The sequence below is a fragment of the Acanthopagrus latus genome, chromosome 23, assembly GCF_904848185.1.
Source record: "Acanthopagrus latus isolate v.2019 chromosome 23, fAcaLat1.1, whole genome shotgun sequence".
Classification (NCBI taxonomy): domain Eukaryota; kingdom Metazoa; phylum Chordata; class Actinopteri; order Spariformes; family Sparidae; genus Acanthopagrus; species Acanthopagrus latus.
Window position 1 is genome coordinate 15484480 of NC_051061.1, and position 20465 is coordinate 15504944.

The 20465-nt window shown below is 43.9% G+C and overlaps 1 protein-coding gene across 6 annotated transcripts in view; it reads right to left on the reverse strand.

Moving 5' to 3' along the window:
* shank1 (SH3 and multiple ankyrin repeat domains 1) overlaps positions 1 to 20465 on the reverse strand; it is an 81660-nt gene that overhangs the window by 11526 nt on the left and 49669 nt on the right. For all 6 annotated transcript variants that reach the window (XM_037088257.1, XM_037088261.1, XM_037088259.1 and 3 more), the window contains exons 12-19: positions 18766 to 18887; positions 17851 to 17999; positions 15986 to 16099; positions 14282 to 14357; positions 3829 to 3911; positions 3366 to 3490; positions 2870 to 3005; positions 2411 to 2491 (exon numbers count right to left, since the gene is read on the reverse strand). In XM_037088257.1, coding sequence (XP_036944152.1) covers positions 2411 to 2491; positions 2870 to 3005; positions 3366 to 3490; positions 3829 to 3911; positions 14282 to 14357; positions 15986 to 16099; positions 17851 to 17999; positions 18766 to 18887 — 886 coding nt within the window. The remainder of the gene's footprint in view (positions 1 to 2410; positions 2492 to 2869; positions 3006 to 3365; positions 3491 to 3828; positions 3912 to 14281; positions 14358 to 15985; positions 16100 to 17850; positions 18000 to 18765; positions 18888 to 20465) is intronic.

A 20465-nucleotide genomic window follows, 5' to 3' on the forward strand; every position in this document is an offset into this window, starting at 1 on the left:
TCACTGTGACTGGCCTTTACAGTTTTAATACAGCAACATGGTTATTGCCATTTTTCTCAAAATAATGACCACGTTTACTCCTAACATGATGGCTTCCCTTTGCAGAGGATGTTGCGTTTTGATTCATTTGTGATGGAAGAAAAGAACAGTTATGTTTTTTCGGCATAAATTGGTTTAGCAGATGTCCCTACCAATATTGAGACAGCGCTCAAAAAAAATACTGATGTGTATGTACTGGAGCACCTTTAAGTTTGCTGAAGTGATACCCTTAGTACTGAGGTAATGCATACTATATCACCGGTGCTAATGGTAAGATAATAGTGTATGGCAACTAGTGGAGGTACAGTAGGAGGGATGTGGGGTGGGGGTTAAAGAAACGGGAGCCTGTGTGTCAGACTGGGTGCTCATGCTTTATACTGGTCAGGTGAGGTCACACCACAGAGAGAAGGCAGGTGAGGGGAAGAGACGAGGGAGGAATAAAGCATAGAGCTGATTTCTTCGCTCACGATAAAGTCAAATGCAGATTTAAAGTAGCATAGCAGGACTCACTGTCACTGCTGGTGTTCACCAGTTCAGATCAGCAGCATCTCAGACCAAAACAAATACAACACAACACAAACAGCCCTTACTTTCACCACAAAATATATTTCATTCAAATTTGGCTGAGACAAAATTCACCAAAAAGCACACCACAGCAGTTTTGGTTAATTTTTCCACTGTTCCAGAAACTCTAACAAGTTAATATTTGAAAAAATATTCTGGCTCTACATGCAGTGTTCCCGTGACATAATCAACTTGGTAAATAACTATTTCTTTAATCTGATACGTAAAATCGGCTCACATCAGACAACATATATCAGGCTCTAATTCCGAGGAGGGCTATCAATCATTATAAATCAAACCCCCTTGTTTAGCTTTGTATAACTTCTTCATCAGAAACACACATCAACATGATAAAAATGAACAAAAATGACAGAATCAATCTTTTGGAAAAATTTATTTGATGTGTACTATTAGCAGTCTGGGCCATGTCCTATCTGTTACCAGGGAGGGACAGGATTTATGACCTCCCCTGCAGCCAGCTACCGAGGGGCAACTGAGATGTTTCAGCTTTAGTCTTGTCATCCATCTTTATATGTGTCAATGGTAGAGACTCGCATGCAAAGAACAGAGAAGCTAAGGATGCCATTATTCCACTATCCATCTTTACGTAGCAACAGAGCAAGTATTTGTTTGCGTCTACATTATTGTTCATACTGTATAGAACCATATAAATAAGTCATGACGTCTGTACGAGAATGTGCTCAAACCACATCTGAGACCAGCCGATGAGGCTTCGCAGATCCCCCCCACCCTCCTCCGGCAGCTCCGCATGTCATCAGCAAACACCATAATTGTTCGGAAGATAACCACCAATCAAACGCCGGCCAGCGTTCTGATCTGCAAATGGGGGCGTTGACCCTCACCGTGCACTCTCCTCCCACTATTTTGCCTCAAATAGAGATGGCATAAGCATAGCCACACATAATGCTGTTACCATAGCAACAGACCTGGAACAAAGTTGTTTTTTTGTTTTGTTTTGTTTTTTTTTTCCTCAAAAATTACTCATCTCAATAATTTTTATCCTTGGTGTGTTTTCTTCCAGAATCATTAAAAAAACGTTTTCAAATGGATAAAAAGTCATCGACTCAAAAACAAAATATTTAGCAACCCGCTAAAAACACGAAGACCAAACACCTTTGCGATGATGTTCGCGCCACCTGGAAAACTGTTCTAGGGTGACGCCCATTCTCCTGCGGTGTTACCTTGGCAACAAATACCTCCCGAGTGTCTGTGTATGTGTGAGTGTGTGCTGAGCAGAGGGGCTGGTAGACTGCCCTGTGGGCGGTGGGGTTAAAGCTGTGGGGGGGGGGCCAGGGAGCTGTGGGGGGGTGCGAGGGGGTAAGAGGTAAGAGAAGGCGGGCAGTGAGAGAGGGATCACAGGGTGGATGGCGACACTTTTTCTTGGTGGGGTTACCTGTAGTGGGTGTAGTGCTGGAAGTGACAGTGTGGAACCTCTGAAAGAACAGTGAAATGGATTGAGACCGTCATCCACGGCGGTAGCCAATCTTCTTCTTCTTCCTCATGTCACAGAGTAACTACACCACCTCCCTCGCTTCTATCTTACTGACTAAATTTAGCCCTAGCTCGACTCCCCTTCACACTTTGAGCATCTATAGCAGCACCCCAACACTCTAGTTTCACACTGGTTCTATCATTCCCCATCACCTCAATCTATTTTTTCCCACTAACTTGTTCTTTCTCCTCTTGAACTTTAAAGCATTTCCTCTTATTTACCAACATCTCCCTGTCTGCCTGTTTCTTTTCACCCCCCCCCCCAAAAAAAAAGTTTATCAAGCCAATTTCTTACCCATCTCCTCCAGTTCTGAAGTCATGGATTTGGATCGTAGGGCGATGGCCGGGGTGCTCAGCCTCTTACTCTGCTGTGGGACTGGAGGGGAAGGAACAAAGAAAACATAAGTCAGGCTGTTTGGAGGGTGAGGCTTAGTTACCACCAACATTCACCCAGCAGAGGCAAAATTTCGGGGCCCACTTGAGAAAAAAGTGGAGAAAGGTCCCCCGAATGGCCACTGATATTAACACAACATGGTCAGCAACCTACAGTGTGGTTTAGTTCCAATGTGAGAAAGTTGAATTTGTTTAATTATTAATTGAGGATTTAAATGTTCAAATATTTAATGTTTTATATATTCAAATATTCAACTTATATGAACATTTGAAATCAACAAAACAATGTAGATTTTGTGCTTTGTCATTGTCTCGACTCTACAATTGCCACTGCCCCAGGGCACACAAGATGGACTCTTACTTTTCTTCCTCGTACCTTCGTCCATGTCGGGGTTGCGAGTTACCATTACAACCTTAACCATGAGGCTGTTGCCACCTTGCCGGATCATGTTGACGACCTGCCGGTGACCGACCTTCACCACGTTCTGACCATTGACCTGGGATAGAAACACAAAGCACAGGCAGATGTGTTACTGAGTTTAGTAACATGACCTATTGTCTTTTTTAACGTCTTTTCTCAACTACATTCACATTTTGTCCATTCATTCTGGACATTAATATCAGCAAAACATCATTGGGTCTCCAAATGAATTCATCTTGAAATATATACTTTATAAAGTTTTTACAGGTTGGTAGAAGTATCTTAAAAACATAGAAATAGCTTTTCGATCAAATCTGGTGTAAAATAATGCCACAGAACAAACTATTTGTAGATCCAGTGTGAACTTGTGCACCACCTAAATTGAACCAGCGCTTTCAAGTGTAAATCATAATGCGGCTGTAAATCATGGAATTACTTCGATTAAGAAATCCCCCATCCTGAGGCCGGCTCTCCAGGCGACGCCTCCCTCGTCCACTGACTCCAGGTACTGCAGGGCAGGGAAGGCCGGGGTGGGAGTGAACTCCTCGATGGGAGTCTGAGCTGGAGACACCGTGAAAATAAGAGGACACATTAGCATTGCACATGACAAGAACTACAACACCTACATCAGCAAGTGCAATTACATGTGCATTAGTACCCTGGTTTTGAGTCTTATCCTATTTTTGATTACATTTTCACATTCGATGGAAAATGAAAAACTTATGATGATCTTAACAGCATCTGGCTTTATGATCGTCTGAGTATTTCAGGTAGTTTATCCAGGTTTCTGAAACTGGGATAAACTGTTCACGTGCACAAAACATAACCAGGATACTGGGGTACATTCACCAAGTGAGATTGCAGGGCAGGATGTTTGTGTTTGTTTTCATATTTCTTACCTTTGGCTCCTCTCAGCACAAAGCCAAAGCCCTCGCTGTCCTTTTTCTGCAGAAGCACCGTCTTCTCCTTGATTATATAGTCACTAGCAGAGAGGAAAACAGACAGAGGGGGAGTTAGAAACAAAACAGAAATGGGAGACAGGCGACAAGGTGGTCAGCTTGCATGTCCACTTTCACCCTCTGCCTTAATAAATGGAGACAATGATTGGGAAAGTCAAGTTTTAAAATCCAGTAATCCCAACCACAGCACACCTCTCCTCTGACCTGTGCCCCCTTCTGATGACTTTTTTTTATTATATTGTTCTTCATGTGTTTTTATTATTCCTCTGCTGTATGTTTTTGACAGCGAGCCCAGAACCTCAGTGAATAAGAGATGCTATATACAGTAGGATGGTGCTGCTTGTTGCCTCAGCAACAGAAAGAACTGGACGTAGGGAAACTTGCCTGGATCGGTCCACACCAGAGCCAAGCCATGTAATTGTACATTATAAAGCTTAGAAAATATGATGCATTGTTGATGATTAAATCAGCGGCTCCCAACATTTTTGACTTCCGACTCCTTGTGTCTAGTTCAGGCCTCTTGTTATGTCAAGTGTCCATTAACTGTTGAGACGTTTTGCCTCTAAACCGGTCAGATTATTTTATTCAAATAGAAGTATCCAACAAGTCACAAAAAAGCAAAGAAAAGTCAAAGAAATTCTAAACATTTCTTGTCACCCTTTGGAGGGGCCCATCCGCAAATTATTGGACCACTGAACTAAGCTCCTTCACTGCAGGCTCAGACCCGCAATTCTGGCAAATGCAAGATGGGCCGGTCCAATGGTCTCCACCAGCAAGTCAGAGTGAAAAAAAGTTGGCCATGGCATTGATGGCACATGCAAATGTAGCAGCTGGTAGCTCCTTCAAATTGTGCAATACTTTTTGTTTTTATTACTGATCTTTTAAGCAGGATTTGGATTAAGTGGCCACGCCACCTTACAACCATTTAGCCAGACTGCCCTAGAGAGGACAGGAAACAGGTCCTGGATGGTAGCCATGCTAGCCCATCTTGGACTTAAGGCTGCTCCTGGCTAATGTCTGGTCAAAGAAAAAGAATGGCTGAAACTGGATTTAGCTACCTAAGGCAGGTGCAGGAATTAGTGCTGATTTCCGTCACCTCCCCCTCTCCTTTAAGTAAATCTGTCCATCGATGTGACATCAGGTCAAGCAGGAAATAATTTAATTAAATCAAGACAGAAAGAGCCAGGTTTGAATCAAAACTACAAACTAAACGGATGAAAAGGTGAGCGGGAAAGGTCAGAATGAGAAATTTTTTAAAAATCGTTTCAAGGCTGATGCTGCAACATTTTTTAAGTTATTAAATTTATTATTCAAAAACAGCATTGCCGATTGCCAAATTCAAATCCTGCTAGCTGCAGTGACAACATTAACAGTCCTCCAGTGCCAAGTGAGGAGAAGGACGAAAGAGTGTGGACAGATGAGCAGCAGGATGATTCCAGTGGAGAGCAGGGCCAAGAAGAGGAGGCTGCTGACACGACAACCCACCATCCGTCGATATTGCTAATGCTAGCTCATGTAGCACCGATTTGAAAGTTGCATTCGTCTCTACTTCTCACTTGATATTTATTGCTGAGCCTATTATGTTTGCTATACATAGCCTGAATACTTCAAGCAACTCATAAGGGGTGTATGCTGGGGAAAAATGAGGCCAGTCCAGATAAAAATCGCAAGAGCTGAATTTTACTCTCAGTCCGACTCTGACTAGCTGGATGCAAACTGTGTCTGTTTGTCAAATGCAGTTTTACACTCGGTCAGTCTGAGCAATTAAACCCTTGTGACGTGCAAGCAACAACTACATAGTAGGCATTACATCTCAGATGTTCAGATGATCTGAAACACAAGACACAAAGGTCATCGCATCAAAACTATTACTTCCTCACATTCTGTTGAAAGTTTTTGAACTAAAATTAAAAGTGCGTTTCACTGATTATTTTTGAATGCAGGATTTTAACTTTACATTGTTTCCAATGAGAGAATGTGATTACTGAGCCAGACAAAATGGAATGACAGCGTTTAAACATGGCAATCAAAATGCACCCGTCCGCATCCATTAAATGCTTAAAAAGGTGTTCGAATCGTATATATTTTCCCAGTCGGTTGTTTGCACCCATCACAAGAGGCTGATCTTGTTTTCACTGGCATGAGAAGTTGGACACGTGACGCACTTGGCTGCTCGGCTACTTCAGCTTTAACCACTTTGGCGTAAGGACCACTGGCCTCTAGTGGACTCTTGTCTTCTTGTGAATGAAAAGACCATCCAAGCAGTCATTCAGTCAGTCAGTCAGTGAGTCAGAGAGGTATATATACACCGTGTCAGCTGTAACATACTGTAACCACATGCTGATAATCCCATCGTGCACCGAAATAGTCCCAGCCCACTCCATCTGTTCCTCCCTCTCTCTTTCTCTCTTCTTCACTGGCTTTTTTTCTTCTTTTTACATCCTAATGGCCCCAACTACTCCATACCTCTCTCTCTCTGTACTGGCTTCCTCCCCTCATTCTCCAAACTTCTACTCATTTTTTTTCTAATCACAACCCCCCCTTCCTAATGATCTTTTTCATTCAGCCTATTGAGTGCACGATGCTCTCCACAGGCTGTAAGAGCCTCTCTGTCTCTGCCAAGGCTCTGTCTCTTTGTTATTCTTGTCCTCTTCTGTTCATCTCTGCTGCCCAGCCCAAGAGGGGCCGAGTGAATAAATGAGCGCGTACTGTACATACAAACACATTCGGACAGATCTTACGGTAGGACCTAGGAGTGGGAGTAGATTACTATTGGGATTTAGGTACAAAGTAATGCGTTGAATTCCCCCCGCCGCTGTTAGCCTGCCCTCTGCCCACAGGCAGCACAAGCAACAAGTCACTTCATGGAAATTTAACTTTACCTTTAACAGCAGATCATATTTTTTGCACTTGTTCCCCTGCCGACGTTAGTTTCATTTCATGGACAGCAGCTCCAGCCAGGCTAAATATATTGGATTGCAATATGACGTCTCCTAGACTTATGCAGCCTTTATTTGGAGGAGTGATGGATTAAACGCCTCAAAAACAACACTTGAGGAACTATTACATCCATCACCAGGGCCCATGATAAACTCTGAGGTAATGGTCTTTCTTTATTCTAAACAGACTCTTGAAGTGCCTTTTAATCTCGTCAGAACGACCAAATCTTGAGACGTGATGCCAGCGCGGCGGAAAATGCAGAATATCCCTGCTAATAACTCTGAGGACGCACAATCAAAGCCAAGTCATTTGAAAACAAATAATCGTGGCGGTTCCTCTACAAAGTGTCTTTCTCACAAAGAGTTGGTGTCAATGTCGTACTACTTATCCTATATTCCCTCACTGTGTCTGTGTGTGGTTGTGTGTCCCCTCAGTTCCAGCAGTTATCCCTTGAATCCCATCCAACCGGCGCCTAAAACTAACTCGGGCTTTGCTGTCATCGAGGATTTCATCAACTTTAAAGTGTCATTAGCCGTGTCCCAATTCAGTGGCTGGAACCTTTTGAAGTTTCTAGACTGAATGTTCTTCCGAGTGCAGCGGAGAAATTCAGCCTTTGCGTCCTAACAAACCTCCATTGTCCCCAAATCCACTGTTGCGATGGTCAACTGGCGATCCTCCTCAACTTGTGAAGCTGAGAGATATCACACAACCGGGTCATATTAAGGTAGGTCCAGATCAGCGTCTTCTCCTGCTCTTTCAGTTTGACCAACCACATTATGCCACAGTCTTCTAAAGCCAATAATGTCATCGCTGATAAAACTCTGCTGTCAGTTCACCAAATCAACGCGACCCTCCAGCGCCCCGGGTCAGCGCTCACTCCTCTTCACATCAGCCATTCTCCTCATCCAGTCACCACCACCATCGCCCGTGTTTAGACTCCTGTACCGAACACAGCGTCATCATTCCCTTACAATATGATCACGTTATCATGGGGTCTAAACGCCAAAGACTATTCACATTTTTTAATCTTCAAATCAATCAGTACACACTTGTTCACTTGTAGTACAAATCTACAAAATGCACCTTTAAGTCTCTCCTGATTCAAATGCTGTTGATCACAGAATATTACATTAAAAAAACTGATCTTAAATGTTAAGATATACTTGTTAAATGTGGGTATCTTTAAACGTGTCCCACTTTATCACTTCAGTTCAGACTTTGTTGGGAGGTTTAAGAGCAATTACCACGAGACAAACTTATAAACTTGTCACCCCATTGTCTGGGCTCTATGAGAGGACCGACCATCGTCTTTAGAGAGAAGAAACACTGCATCCTTCAAAGGATCCAGCCACGGAACCGATGCCTGTCAGTATTAGTAGACCAATGTTGTAATCACTATCTTAGTCGCAAGCGAGTGAGTTGGACAATCCAGCACAGCGTACGATGTGTCTCTGCGTACTGCGTACGTAAGGAGCCAAGGCATTAAAAACAGTTTGACCGAGCGGGCTTCCATAGAGGTGTCAGAAAGAAGCTGGAACTTGTCATGCATGCTGCATCGTTAAACTCCCTCACCATGCGCTGTTTCCAATTTGTCGGCAGTCTCCTTCCCTCTCTCTCTCTCTGTCACACACACACACACACACACACACACACTGGTAAACATACAGAAAACATGTCACACATCACGCAGGACACATGCAATCAACTAGCCGGCAGAGAAAGACAAATTTCCTTGCCGTACCTTTGTGTTTTTAATGGACAGCAGCATACACACCATCCATACACACAAACACACACACACACTCACACACACACACAGACACAGGCATGCATGCACACAAACACGCAGTCAATCTGCACATCAGTAAAAAAGCGACGAGCATCACTTGTGCCGGTGCAGCGTCGCTGGAGGACGTTTGCTCAGAGAGCGATTCAAAGCGGAGAGGGAGAAAACGACACACACACATGTTCACACAGAGAAACACAGAACGGCTGCACTGCTCATACACCGGGCTGTGCAGCAGCAGCAGCAGCTCTCGTCCGTCTTCACACACACACACACACACACACACACACACACACACACACTCACATTGAGACACAGAATCAAACACATCCGTCTGCAAGCATGCACTGCAACATCTGTCAGTCTATCTAATCGATCCTGCCCTGCCATCCATGATGTCCACATGCATACATCTCTCCCTCCTCCACCCCCCCACCAACCCCCCCCCATCTCCCCCGGCAACTGGAGGGAGAGAGAGAGAGAGAGAAGAGAGAGAGAGAGAGAGAGAGCAGGGGAGGGTAGGGGGGTATAAAAAACCATGGCAGGTACCTGTAAATGAACCAGACGCTCCTATTCACAGGGCCGAGCGACGGCCAGGAAGAAGAGAGGGAGAGGGAGAGGGAGAGATCCTCCTCGCCGCATGCCCCCATCGCCATTTCCTCCCCTCCCTCTCCTCCTCCTCCTTCTCCTGCTCCTTCTCCTTCCCGTCTTCCAGCGAGACAGCAGCGAGCGCGAGCCGCGAGATAGGAGGAGGAGGAGAGGAGGAAGAAGAGGAGGAGAGAGAGATGGAAGAAGGGAAAGGGAGAGGGCCGAGCTCTCCCAGCCCCTTCATACTTAAGACGGAGAGAGAGGAGGAATGGGAGAGAGAGAGATGGAGATGGTTCATTGTGACTGCGACACAGGGAGAGAGAGGGAGAGAGAGAGAGAGAGAGAGAGAGAGAGAGAGGGAGAGAGAGAGAAGAGGAGCAGGGGCAGAGGGAGGGGGAATAAGGTGGCTTCAAAAAAAGGAGAGAGAGAAATGAGGTAATTTAGAGGGAGAAGGTGTGAGAGGTGATTGGGTTTGCTTGCGGGGGGGAGATTTCATGCACAAACACACACACACACACACACACACACACACACACAAACATGCACGCGTTCATGTGATCAGCTCATGCACAACCACCACATGCACTCTGCATCTTTCCTCTTCACCTCCTGTGGTTTTATACGTTATAGTATCACCTCTGCCTGTGTATCCCACTCATGATTCCCCCCATTCATAAAAAAATAAAAAAATAAATAAAAGATGAGATAAGCCAGTCCCATCAAAAGTGAATCATTCACAGTGACTGATCGGAGGGTGCTGAAGTTTAAATGACTGAGCAGGTATCACTGTCAAGCTGTGACACGATGATAAACGATAAGTCAAATTATTATTATGTAAGATTACAGAGAAGTGCGCTGACAGGGGCCGAGGTTGAGGATAAATGTGACTTCCTGCCGCCGTCCTTCCCCCTGCTGTTGTTGACCCCACGTGCCTTTAAATCACACTTAACTGACCTCACCCACCCACTCCTTTTTTTTCTAGCACACGCACACACACGCACACTATCTTCTCACATTTGCTGTAAACAAAGCATGAATGAGAGGGTAGAGCGAGGGAAAGAGGAGGGGGAAAGGAGGAGACGCATCGACGCAGACAGGAAGAGGAGAGAGGACAGAGAAACAGCTGGCGGGTGAGTGGCGGAAGGAGGAAGAGGAGGAGGAGAAGGAGAGAGAGAGAGAGAGAGAGGTTGAGATCCTCTCGAATAGGCACTCACATCATCTCCTAGTCAGAGCCTCCTTCCACATATGTCGAAGCTGTCCTCCGTCGACTTGCCCTCCCTCCCTCATTCCTTTCCTCTCTCCGTCCCTCCCCTCTCTCTCTCCGCATTCGAGGACGATCACAGCTCTTGTCCCCTCTCCTCTCACATCTCTGCCTTTTTGTTTCCCTCCCTGCATGTCAGGCTATACCGCTGTGATCCTGTGTACAGTACGCGTGTTTGTGTGTGTGTGTGTGTGTGTGTGTGTGTGTGTGTGTGTGCATGCATGTGTGGCGAGAGAGAGAGAGAGAGAGAGAGAGAGAGTAAAGAGAGAGAGAGAAGGGGGAGGGAGCAATAGAGCAAACAGAAGGTGACATGATTGTGTACTTTTCTGTATCTGCATGTCTGCTAATGGGCCCCCGTGTTACTATGTGTGTGTGTGTGTGTGTGTGTGTGTGTGTGCATCACGCCAAAGCCAAACACACTAAACACACGTCTCTTTTAAGGAATTCCAGTCGAAACACTGAAAAATCAATCGAATCAATTTCTGTGTTACATATTGCACCGGAGAGGGTGCGATGCATGTGTCTTACAAACCACCACAGCAGTGTTCAGCAGGGCGTCCTGCCGCTCTGCTCCAAACTCACTTGTCCTTATTTGACCCACTGTTGTCCAAAACACTATCTCATACGGGCTAAGAAGGAGCCACTGCATGTACAGACTGTGTAGAGTTGCTGAGTGCGTCTGTGGCAATCAGCTTATAGCTTCCACCTCTTTTTATTATAAACGGCAGCGTTACAGTACGTGTGTTTATTGAGCAAGTTCAAAAGCTTAACTTCAAGCAAATGCAGCTAAAAGTGCAAAAGTAGAAAAATGCTTCTTTGCAACCCAGTGCTGTAAAATAATGGTTATACTACCAAGTAGAGAACATATAATGAGTGCAATAATATATGTCAGTATGTGATCTTAATCAGAGGACTCGGCAGTGTGCACTGCGCAACGAAGTACACAAAAAATGTTATTACTGATTTTTAAAAAACGTGTGTAACGACACATAAAGCAACAAATCAGAAGCAAGTGGAGACGCTGTAAGTCTTCAGTATGAACAGAACTACAGTAAGTTACAACCAAACAGAACCAAACACTGCAATTAAAGACTTTTCTTTGGTTACAGTGTGCTGAGCTCACTGACTCAAAAGTCCTTTGCTTTTCAGTTATGTTACGTGAGTAAATCAATGTACATAAACATGTAACTTACGTAACGCATGTATATAACGTACCGAGGCAGCTGTTGTTACATGACATGACTTGCGCCACTTATTGACTTACTAAAAGCCATATTGTGTCATAGGCTCTGACAACTAATGCTAAGCCGCTGACCACGCTTCCATGGAGCTGGTCGTGCTTGCTCTTTCGACTCATAAACTAGCAGCAGCAGATCCTTGGAAACATGTTGTCTTTGAAAAAACAGTGATTTGTAATGTGAAACCTCATCAGTGTTGCACAATAATCAAGTCCTTATGTGTTAGTGTGGAGAGTAGGGAATCAGTGATCCACCAGGGACGCGTTGATGTCTGTGGTTTCATTTATCAAAAGTGAATTTAGCTATCACCCACATAAATAATTGACAGCAAAAGAGAATTTTGCTTTTAAATTAACTTGCTGTATCAGAGGCTTCTCAGCCATCCATCCAATCCTTTTTTGATAGATGTCAGTTTGGACCAACTGACCGTCTTTACCATCCACAATAAGTAATTATCAGTGTCACAGAAGACATTAAATGCTCACATTGACCTTGGTTTGGTCTTCAAAGACCGAAACAAGTTAAAACATGCACAGAGGGCATCCTCCCTTACACTTTTGTCTAGCCTGCCTTGACCCCACGTTGCTTTCACACACACTAAAAAGAAGCATATGTCTCTTTTCACCCATTTGTAAACAAAGACGCCTTTCTTCCTTCGCCCAAGCTCTTCATCCCCCTCTCCAACATCCTCTCCCTTTAGAGCGCCCTTCACTGTCTGACCTCCAGATGGAGACACCACAGGGGAGAGAGGGTGATAGAAAGAAAATTAAAAAGTACAGGGGGGTTAGTAATACAGTGATGAATAGAAAGCGAGGGAGGGATGCAGAGATGGTCAGGAGATGTGGCCAAATATAGAGGGCTGAAAGGAGGGATAGGTGAGATATTACATGTAGTGATAAAGGCTGTGAAAGTAGGCCCGTGTGAGGGCGGCTCTGAGTCAGCCATGCCTGCCTGCCTGGCCAAACAAATCGTCTCCGGCTCGGTCTGTGCCGCGGCACATGGCTTTAATTATCCATGATGTGTGTGTGCGTGTGTGCGTGTGCCATCGTGTGTGCGCAAACATGTGTGTGAGTTTGCATGGCTGAGTGCGTCGCTCCCATGAAATGTCACTGTTGATGAAAAACGTGTTAATAATAAATGATACTGTGTGCATGGAACGCAGAAAAGGAGCGCATGAAGAGAAAGTTGAGGAACGATAAAGTATGATGATGAGGGAGAGGAGGAAAAAAAAAAACAGGGAAAGAGAGAAAGAGAGAGCGGCTGGATTCAAGTAAATAATGCATGTGATTGATAATGGCTTTATTTCTATGTAAATAATTCTCTCTTTGCTCAGTCCAAGCCACGGACACTGAAATGAGTTTGCCTCAAAGCGACGCCGAGCTCGCCATGATGCAGATGCAAAGGCATTAAAGGGAATGACATTATATTAGGCTGAGTTAATGAGGAGAAGTCACACGCCCTGAGTCAATACAGGAGAGTTTCACACTACTCAAGCGTCAACAGAAGATCCAGCCACGTTTCTGCTCCGTCTATTCTCAGGAAGCTGAACAGAAAACATGTGACGTTGTCATGCTGATGAGGTCTGCATCGGCGCAAGAAGCACAATGACCTTCTATCAAAAGTCAAAGATCTCAGCTGCTGTTTAAGGATTTCTTTTTTTTTTTGGTTACTCCCATGATGCAGTGCTACATATGCATCAGTCCACATAGTTGGTCGTCAAGGGCAGTAACGATGTCGGTGATTGTATAATATCTGTGAGCACAAAGTTTCAGACTTAGTCATCGAAAGTGGTCTGAAAGCGCCTTCGCCATCACCGACAAGTTCAGCCCACCTAAAAAACTGCAGCCTGGCAACGCAGCTTTGCACCTCGGAGACATAAAAGAAGGAAGCTACTTTTAAACAGCGATATGACAAAAATCTGCCCGTCTGCCCGGGTTAAACTCAGCAAAAAAAAAAAACAGCAAGTCAAAACACGGCTGGTAAACCTGCGCCTAGAGGATGACTCCGGTCTGAAAGCAGGAGGATCAGCTTCTAGACCCGAGGCAGTGAACCCTCACACGTCGTCATCTGGTCGCATGAATCACTCGCAGCGCATCACATCGCACAAATCAAAGCACCACTGGAACACATGAATCACGGGATGAATCATCCCATCTGAAGTGATGTATACAGTATGTTACCGTACAAACAACTTGCGCCCCGCGTCTAAACGGTTGTCACCGATGCGCTTCTTGGCTCAGCGGATCGGCCCTGTAGAGCAGCAATCTGGAAGTCAGACTGCCCTCTTCTTAAACTTTTGTTCACCCGGATGTGTCGGTATTGTAATGGGATACTTCCATGCGTCACACTGCTGCTAGTGTCACACCAAACGGGCACTGAAGCATCACCCCAAGTGCCCTAAAGTGCCTCTGTGTTCAGCTCAAACCTCCCTCTGGCAGGTGAACTACCACTCTTTTGCGACCTTACGCTAATTGAATCCAACCTCTAACCCTGTGAGCCAAACAGGGCCCCTTATTCATGTTTACAGCTTAATCCAACGATTCAGCGACTGGTGACGACAAGCGTCAAAGCGACTCTTACCTGGGAGCGTCAAAGCTGTCATAGGATCCCACAGTGTAATGGCGAAACAGCCTTTTGGCTCGTTCTCCGCGGCTCTCTGAAACACAGAGTCCCAGCGACATTAGCATATAACTGTGATTATAATAATATAATATGATCACAGGGGAGTCTGTCCTTTACATTAGCCCAGTTCCCACATTAATTAATCGTTCGTTATGAAGGAAGAATGTGCGTGCATCGCGAGGTGAGAGAGACGTAAACCTAAGACTCGAAACATTGTTTGTTCAGGTTGTTTGCCAGTCTCGCTGATTGTGTAACTACTCGTTCGAGGCTCATTTATAACCTTAATTTCAAATTATTTATGAGTGATGAATTTTATTAGTCTTTTAATTTACACTGGAGCCGCTCCCTGCAATCTCCTCATTCTCATTCGATCCTGAATTGTGGGGCACTTTGTAAAGGCTGATTTAATACGAGCTCTATAGATTAATCATTGATCACCCGTCTGACGCTTAATAATTGTGATTGAGATACTCCCACGATGATTGTTTAGACGCGGCCTTGCGTAACAGCTGCATGTATGGACAGCTGTTCTGATGCTGCAGGAGAAGCTCACAGTTTGTCGTCTCTTCGCTGACGGGACTTAGGAGTGGTGGAGTGGACACAGGTATCAATATCACGACGGATGATTAAGTGCGTTTATGGATAATTGTGGGAATGGAAACTAATGTGGCTGGGGGCTAGCTGGTTAGCGTGCTAGCTTCAGTCGATATTGCAACACAATAGATGACAAGAATACAAGTCTTTGAGATAACATCAAGATGTATTTTTTTTATTTTGTCACTTTCTACAGATAATATAATTTTTTTATTGTTTTAAATTACTATTTTTTTAACATGAGCTTACGGAAAATATCAACTGAAATGAGAGGATCTGACACTCGTTCCTTAAAGTCGTTGAACATTCAGCGGCTTTTGTTTTTTGACTGTAAATCAAAACAAAATAAGAATTTTGAAGATGTCGCTTCAGACTCGGAGAAGTTGTGATCGCCTTTTTTATTATTTCTTGCCATTTTAACACAGAACTAATAGCAAAAGTTAAACATTTACCCTTATTCGCTGTCTTGTCGAGAGTTAGCTGAGAAGACTGATACTGCTCTCTTGTCTGGATGGGAGCTATAAAGCTACAGTCAGGAGCTGATTAGCTTAGCACAAAAACTGGAAACCAGGGGGAACAGCGAGCTAGCAGCACCTCTGAGTCTCTCTAATTAACTACTTACACCTTGTTTGTTCAGCATGTACAAAAGGTGAAGTGTAAAAAGGACACATTGTGATTCTGGGGTGGGGGGGCGCTGTGTGTGTGTACCCGACCATTTTCTTGGATCAGAGTGGTGACTTACTAAATTTGTCGTCACCGTGAGGTGCCCAGACAATCAGAGGATATTTTAGGAAATCGCTGCATCTAGCCAAGGAGTAGTCAACCTCATGATTCCCATAATCATTTCCCAAAAATGCTCAAGCGTTGACTGAATACAATGACTTCGCTGCTTATTGTCTTCAATCAATAAGTGCACATGAACCGGCATCTTAATTCATCATCCGGCTGATGTAAGAGACCTGGAATTAGTTAAAAATTCAGAGGGGAGAAGGGAAACTCCTGAGAAAAGGTGTTTTTTATCCTTGCGGTGACACTGGGCTTCCTGTTCATGTTTGTGTGTGACTTCACCTGATCGGTTGTCTTGGCTCCGTAGCATCACTTCCTCCACACAGTCGGAGGGGAACCAGCCCGTGCGACCCCTGACCGTCCCCTCCCAGTATCCGCCCTCGCCAACACTCAACACTGGGGGGGTGGCAAGAAAGAGCAGCGTTATAGGAGGAGGCAACGCGACACGGACCAACACACACACACACACACACACACACAGACACCAATGAGAAATGAACTCACACAAAAAGACGACAACGTTACACAGACAGAAAGGAAATCATGTGGACACACACACACACACACACACACATGCAAACCTCCTACATACTCACCAAGACATACATACCTGGCAACACCTTAGACTCACTCACAAACACACACATATTCATACCTGCAGACATTAAATACAAACATATACAGAGACCTTACACTCATGTTAGGACATGACCATTTTATAGACTTATCTAAGGACACTTAGGTTGAACCTGGCCTGGGTGCTGATCCGTCTGTGAGACCAGAAGATCGCCTTTACACCTGGTCTTAACATGCGTCAGGCTATTTTAATAAGCAATATTATCAGTGTTTTATCAATAGTCAGCCCAGTCAGCAGGCAGTGGCCTTATGGTTAGGTGAGCCGGGCACCAGGGTTCGAGACAGCATTTCAACATTTGTAAGTGTTACATCATCTGTCATTTTTTAAGAGATGTCGGAATATGTTCCAGCCACTTTTGCAGCAACAAAACTGGATATTTTTGAGGAGATGTTTGTGTGTCAACAAAAGCAGCTTTGGGTTTTTTTTGTTGTTGTTTTTTTTTGACAAGACGTTGGGATGTTTTCCAGATGTGTTAGTGATGACTGATCCAGGTAAACCAAAATATTATCTTTGACAAAACCCTGACAGTGTTTTTGTGTCTAAACCTAACCACACCGTAAGTAAAGTGTTGTCACAACATGAAATTAAAAATTAAAACTAGAGAGATGCAACATAAGGAAATATTTAAATATAACCATAGTTTGCAGAACATACATCACCAGCAGTTATTCTAGCAATTGGTTTGCTAGTTATCTAATTTCTTTCTCAAATCTGTCAACTTTACAGATCTTGTGGAGTGCTACTGCATCTGTAAAAAATAAAAACAAAAAAAAGTATAAAGCCTTTTTGTGGCTCCAGGAAAAATGCTGTACACTACCTGTTATGCAGTTACTTCATAGGGGATTAGTTTGTTTTCACATTAGCCATACCACCTTAATAAACCAGTGGTTCAGCTGGGCTGCGTTTGCATCAGATGTATTAGCTCCGGTGTTACGTTCACTGGATGTTTTCCAGTGTCACAGCAGTTAATCTTGGGGTAGATGAACTAAACGCTCTTGTGGTGCAGCATCTTACTTCGTGTCCAAAGTACTTTATCAGTAAGCTAAACGGTGTTAGCTTAAAAGCTGCTAATTAAATCTTAGCTCTGAAATTGTTAAACCCCTGCAGTCAGCAGATTATGTAAGGAACTACTTGGGGCGATGCCAAAGCCCCAAACAGAGAAGGTGTTCTGTAAATAACCTCCTCTTACATTTGTGACTGTAATGTTTCTTTGCATGATTCTGACTGTTTCTTTAGTTCATTTCTACATGCGTGTGGGTGGTAAAGTCGCCTGTCTGCTTTGTGTGGAGATCATTTTCCACACACCTCTGGATGTTTTTTATTTAAAGAGCAGAACATTACTGTTTCTTTTCAGGCCCGTCATGTTAGTACCAGGTGTAAACGTCAGCACACAAACCCCCGACCGGACGAACACTCTGAATTGACATGGAGGACAAAGTGCAGTATAATGCTCCAGCACACACACATATACACAGTGAGCATCGTGACATGAGAGAGCACGCGCACTGACCTTTGACCCTGTCTCCCTTATTGAAGGTGATTTCTCGTTCTCCCTGGGCAGAGTGTGACCGGGTGGCTACAAAGACTCGTCCTGGGACGGCGCTGTACAGGCGTCTCCGCTGGCCTGCCGTTTGTCCAGCCGTGGTGGCAGGGGCAGGCCTGGGTGGGAGGCGGGGCAGATGGCGAGAGAGAGGAATATTTGATATGATGATATAATATTTAATATTTTTTGTTGTTCTTTGTTTGTTTGTTTGTGGTCTTCGAAGAATCCTCCAAAACAATCTCTCTGGAAAATTCCCCAAGAAACCATATTTAAGACCAAAATGTAAACACTGAACCATTTGTATAACCCAGTTAAAAATGAGTTAAGCCAAAAAATAAAAATCAGAAAGTCCACAATGCCACAAAACATTTCTGGAGTTTAACAGCCCAACAGTTTCGCAGCATTCCCCTACAGAACTAAAGTCGATGGGGACTTGTTTTAAAATGTAAAAAGACAAACAAACTCATAATATGGCTGCATTCCGCACATCCAGTCTAATCTAAATCTCCAGAAGATCCTAAATTGATTTGGAAAGATGTTAATTTCACCCTCGACGTGCGGTGGAATTCATGTGCACGCTAGCGCTTTAAGCTTAGCAACTGAAGTGACAATTTTAGCTGAATAAAGGGTGTAAAACGAGATCTCTGGGCTCCTGGAGACTTGAATTACACCAGACGTGCTGAACGGGGAATTTTATGACTGTTTTTTCCAGTAGTAGAGTAGACAATTAGGTGAACCTATCATTCAAGACTTTGACCCTGGTAATTCCCTTAAAGAAATGTGAAGGACGGCCTTTAGGACCTGCAGACATCTTGTAGACTTGTCTACTTGTCTACTTTGAACTTGAGAATTCTAGTATTTATTGTATAGCATCTATCTCACCCCTGCCTCCGACTCTGTCTGCTCCTGTCCTCCTTGTCACCGATCCTCCCTCTGGACGGGGAGCGCGTCCTCGCCCCTCTGGGACTGCTGGAGCTCCGCAAGGTTCCCGTATGCTTATAACCCTGTGAGACAGACAGACAAGGAGCAAAGGAATGAAATATGTTCATATGTTACATGTATACAGCATTTAAACATATGATAATCTCACATTATTGTAGATACATGCAACATTCTGTGTATGATAGAGTCGTGATTACAGCAAATGCTTCATGTTGTATGTTGCTTTTATGTTTTTTATTCTAAGTTTCTATAATGTTTTTTGTTTAAGCAGTTTTGCATTTTCCAATTTTCTTTCTGTTATATCTATTATATTACCTTCAATCTATGTCAACCTGGACTGTAACAAACAAATATTTCGGTCAGTAGAGGTTTTCAAAATTAAATCAAATGTCATAAAATGTGAAAAATGCTCATCACAATTTCCCAGAGCCCAGCTTGATGTCTGCAGATCACTTGTTACATCCAAACATCAGTCCAAAACCCAAAGGATCTTTATTTTTGGACATAAATATGTGACTGTTGCACCTCTACGTGGACAACTCTATCTTCTTGTTTCTCCGACTACCATATCTATAATTCATTGCAAACATTCTTTCTCGTGCCATCGACTGTGCTTTTAGGAGCACATAATGTTTACAGACGATGACATCAACACTAATCAAACATTCATCATAGAATAAAACGCATGTGCTGTAAATGCCTCATAAATTATGCAGCTTTAGTGCTCGATGTTTAACATTTATAGGCTGCCATCCCAAAGAAGATCGCTGTGACTGCATGATTTATTTTTCTGCTACACGGCACATAAAAGCTGGAACACAAGCACACAGGTAGGAGCCGCTGCAGTGAGATCTCTCCACCAGCAGAGGTTGACAGAGGTCGCGCATTTACGTCGCTTGGTGTCCCTCAAATGTATCGTTTTATTTATGAAGTGCTGAAGTGTACCCAGTGGGTGCAGCCGCTCAAACACCTCAACACAAATCCACATTCAAGCAGGTTTGGAGGCACGAAACGCTAAAACAAATCTGCGTGGCCAGGCAAATAAAATACTTGCAGCGGACGAATACTAAGTAGATAAAAACCTCCCACTCAGACACATCCAGGGCAGAATAAAACAAGCAGCACATCACGTCCACAACAGCTTGGGAAGACATCACATATCGCAAGAAACATTCAGTTCCACCGCTCGGATTTGAGTATATGAGAAAAAAGCAGGCTTATTGTGAGTCTGCCACTTGCTGTTGTGCACTTTGTTGAAGATGATTGCAAACAGTGTTACCACATTCGCTTCAGCAATTGATTGTTGATGTAATCGTACCTGATAACTAAGCACAGACCGAGTTTTGGCCTTGGGATATTCAACATTTTTCTGTTATCAGTATTGGTGATTATTCCGTCACAGTGCTGATAAGATCATTAAAAAACATGTTACTTTGGCTGTGACATCCAGCATCCTCTCACACAATGTTCCGCCAGCAACAATGTGTAATTGGTTACATGTGACAATTTAAATTGAATAATCTGCAAAGTAACCAATAACTAAATTTATCAAATGCATTTACTGGAGTGAAGTTATAAGTAGCAGAAAAAGGAAATATTCAAACACTCAAGAAAATTAGACATTCCATCATTGGTTGTTA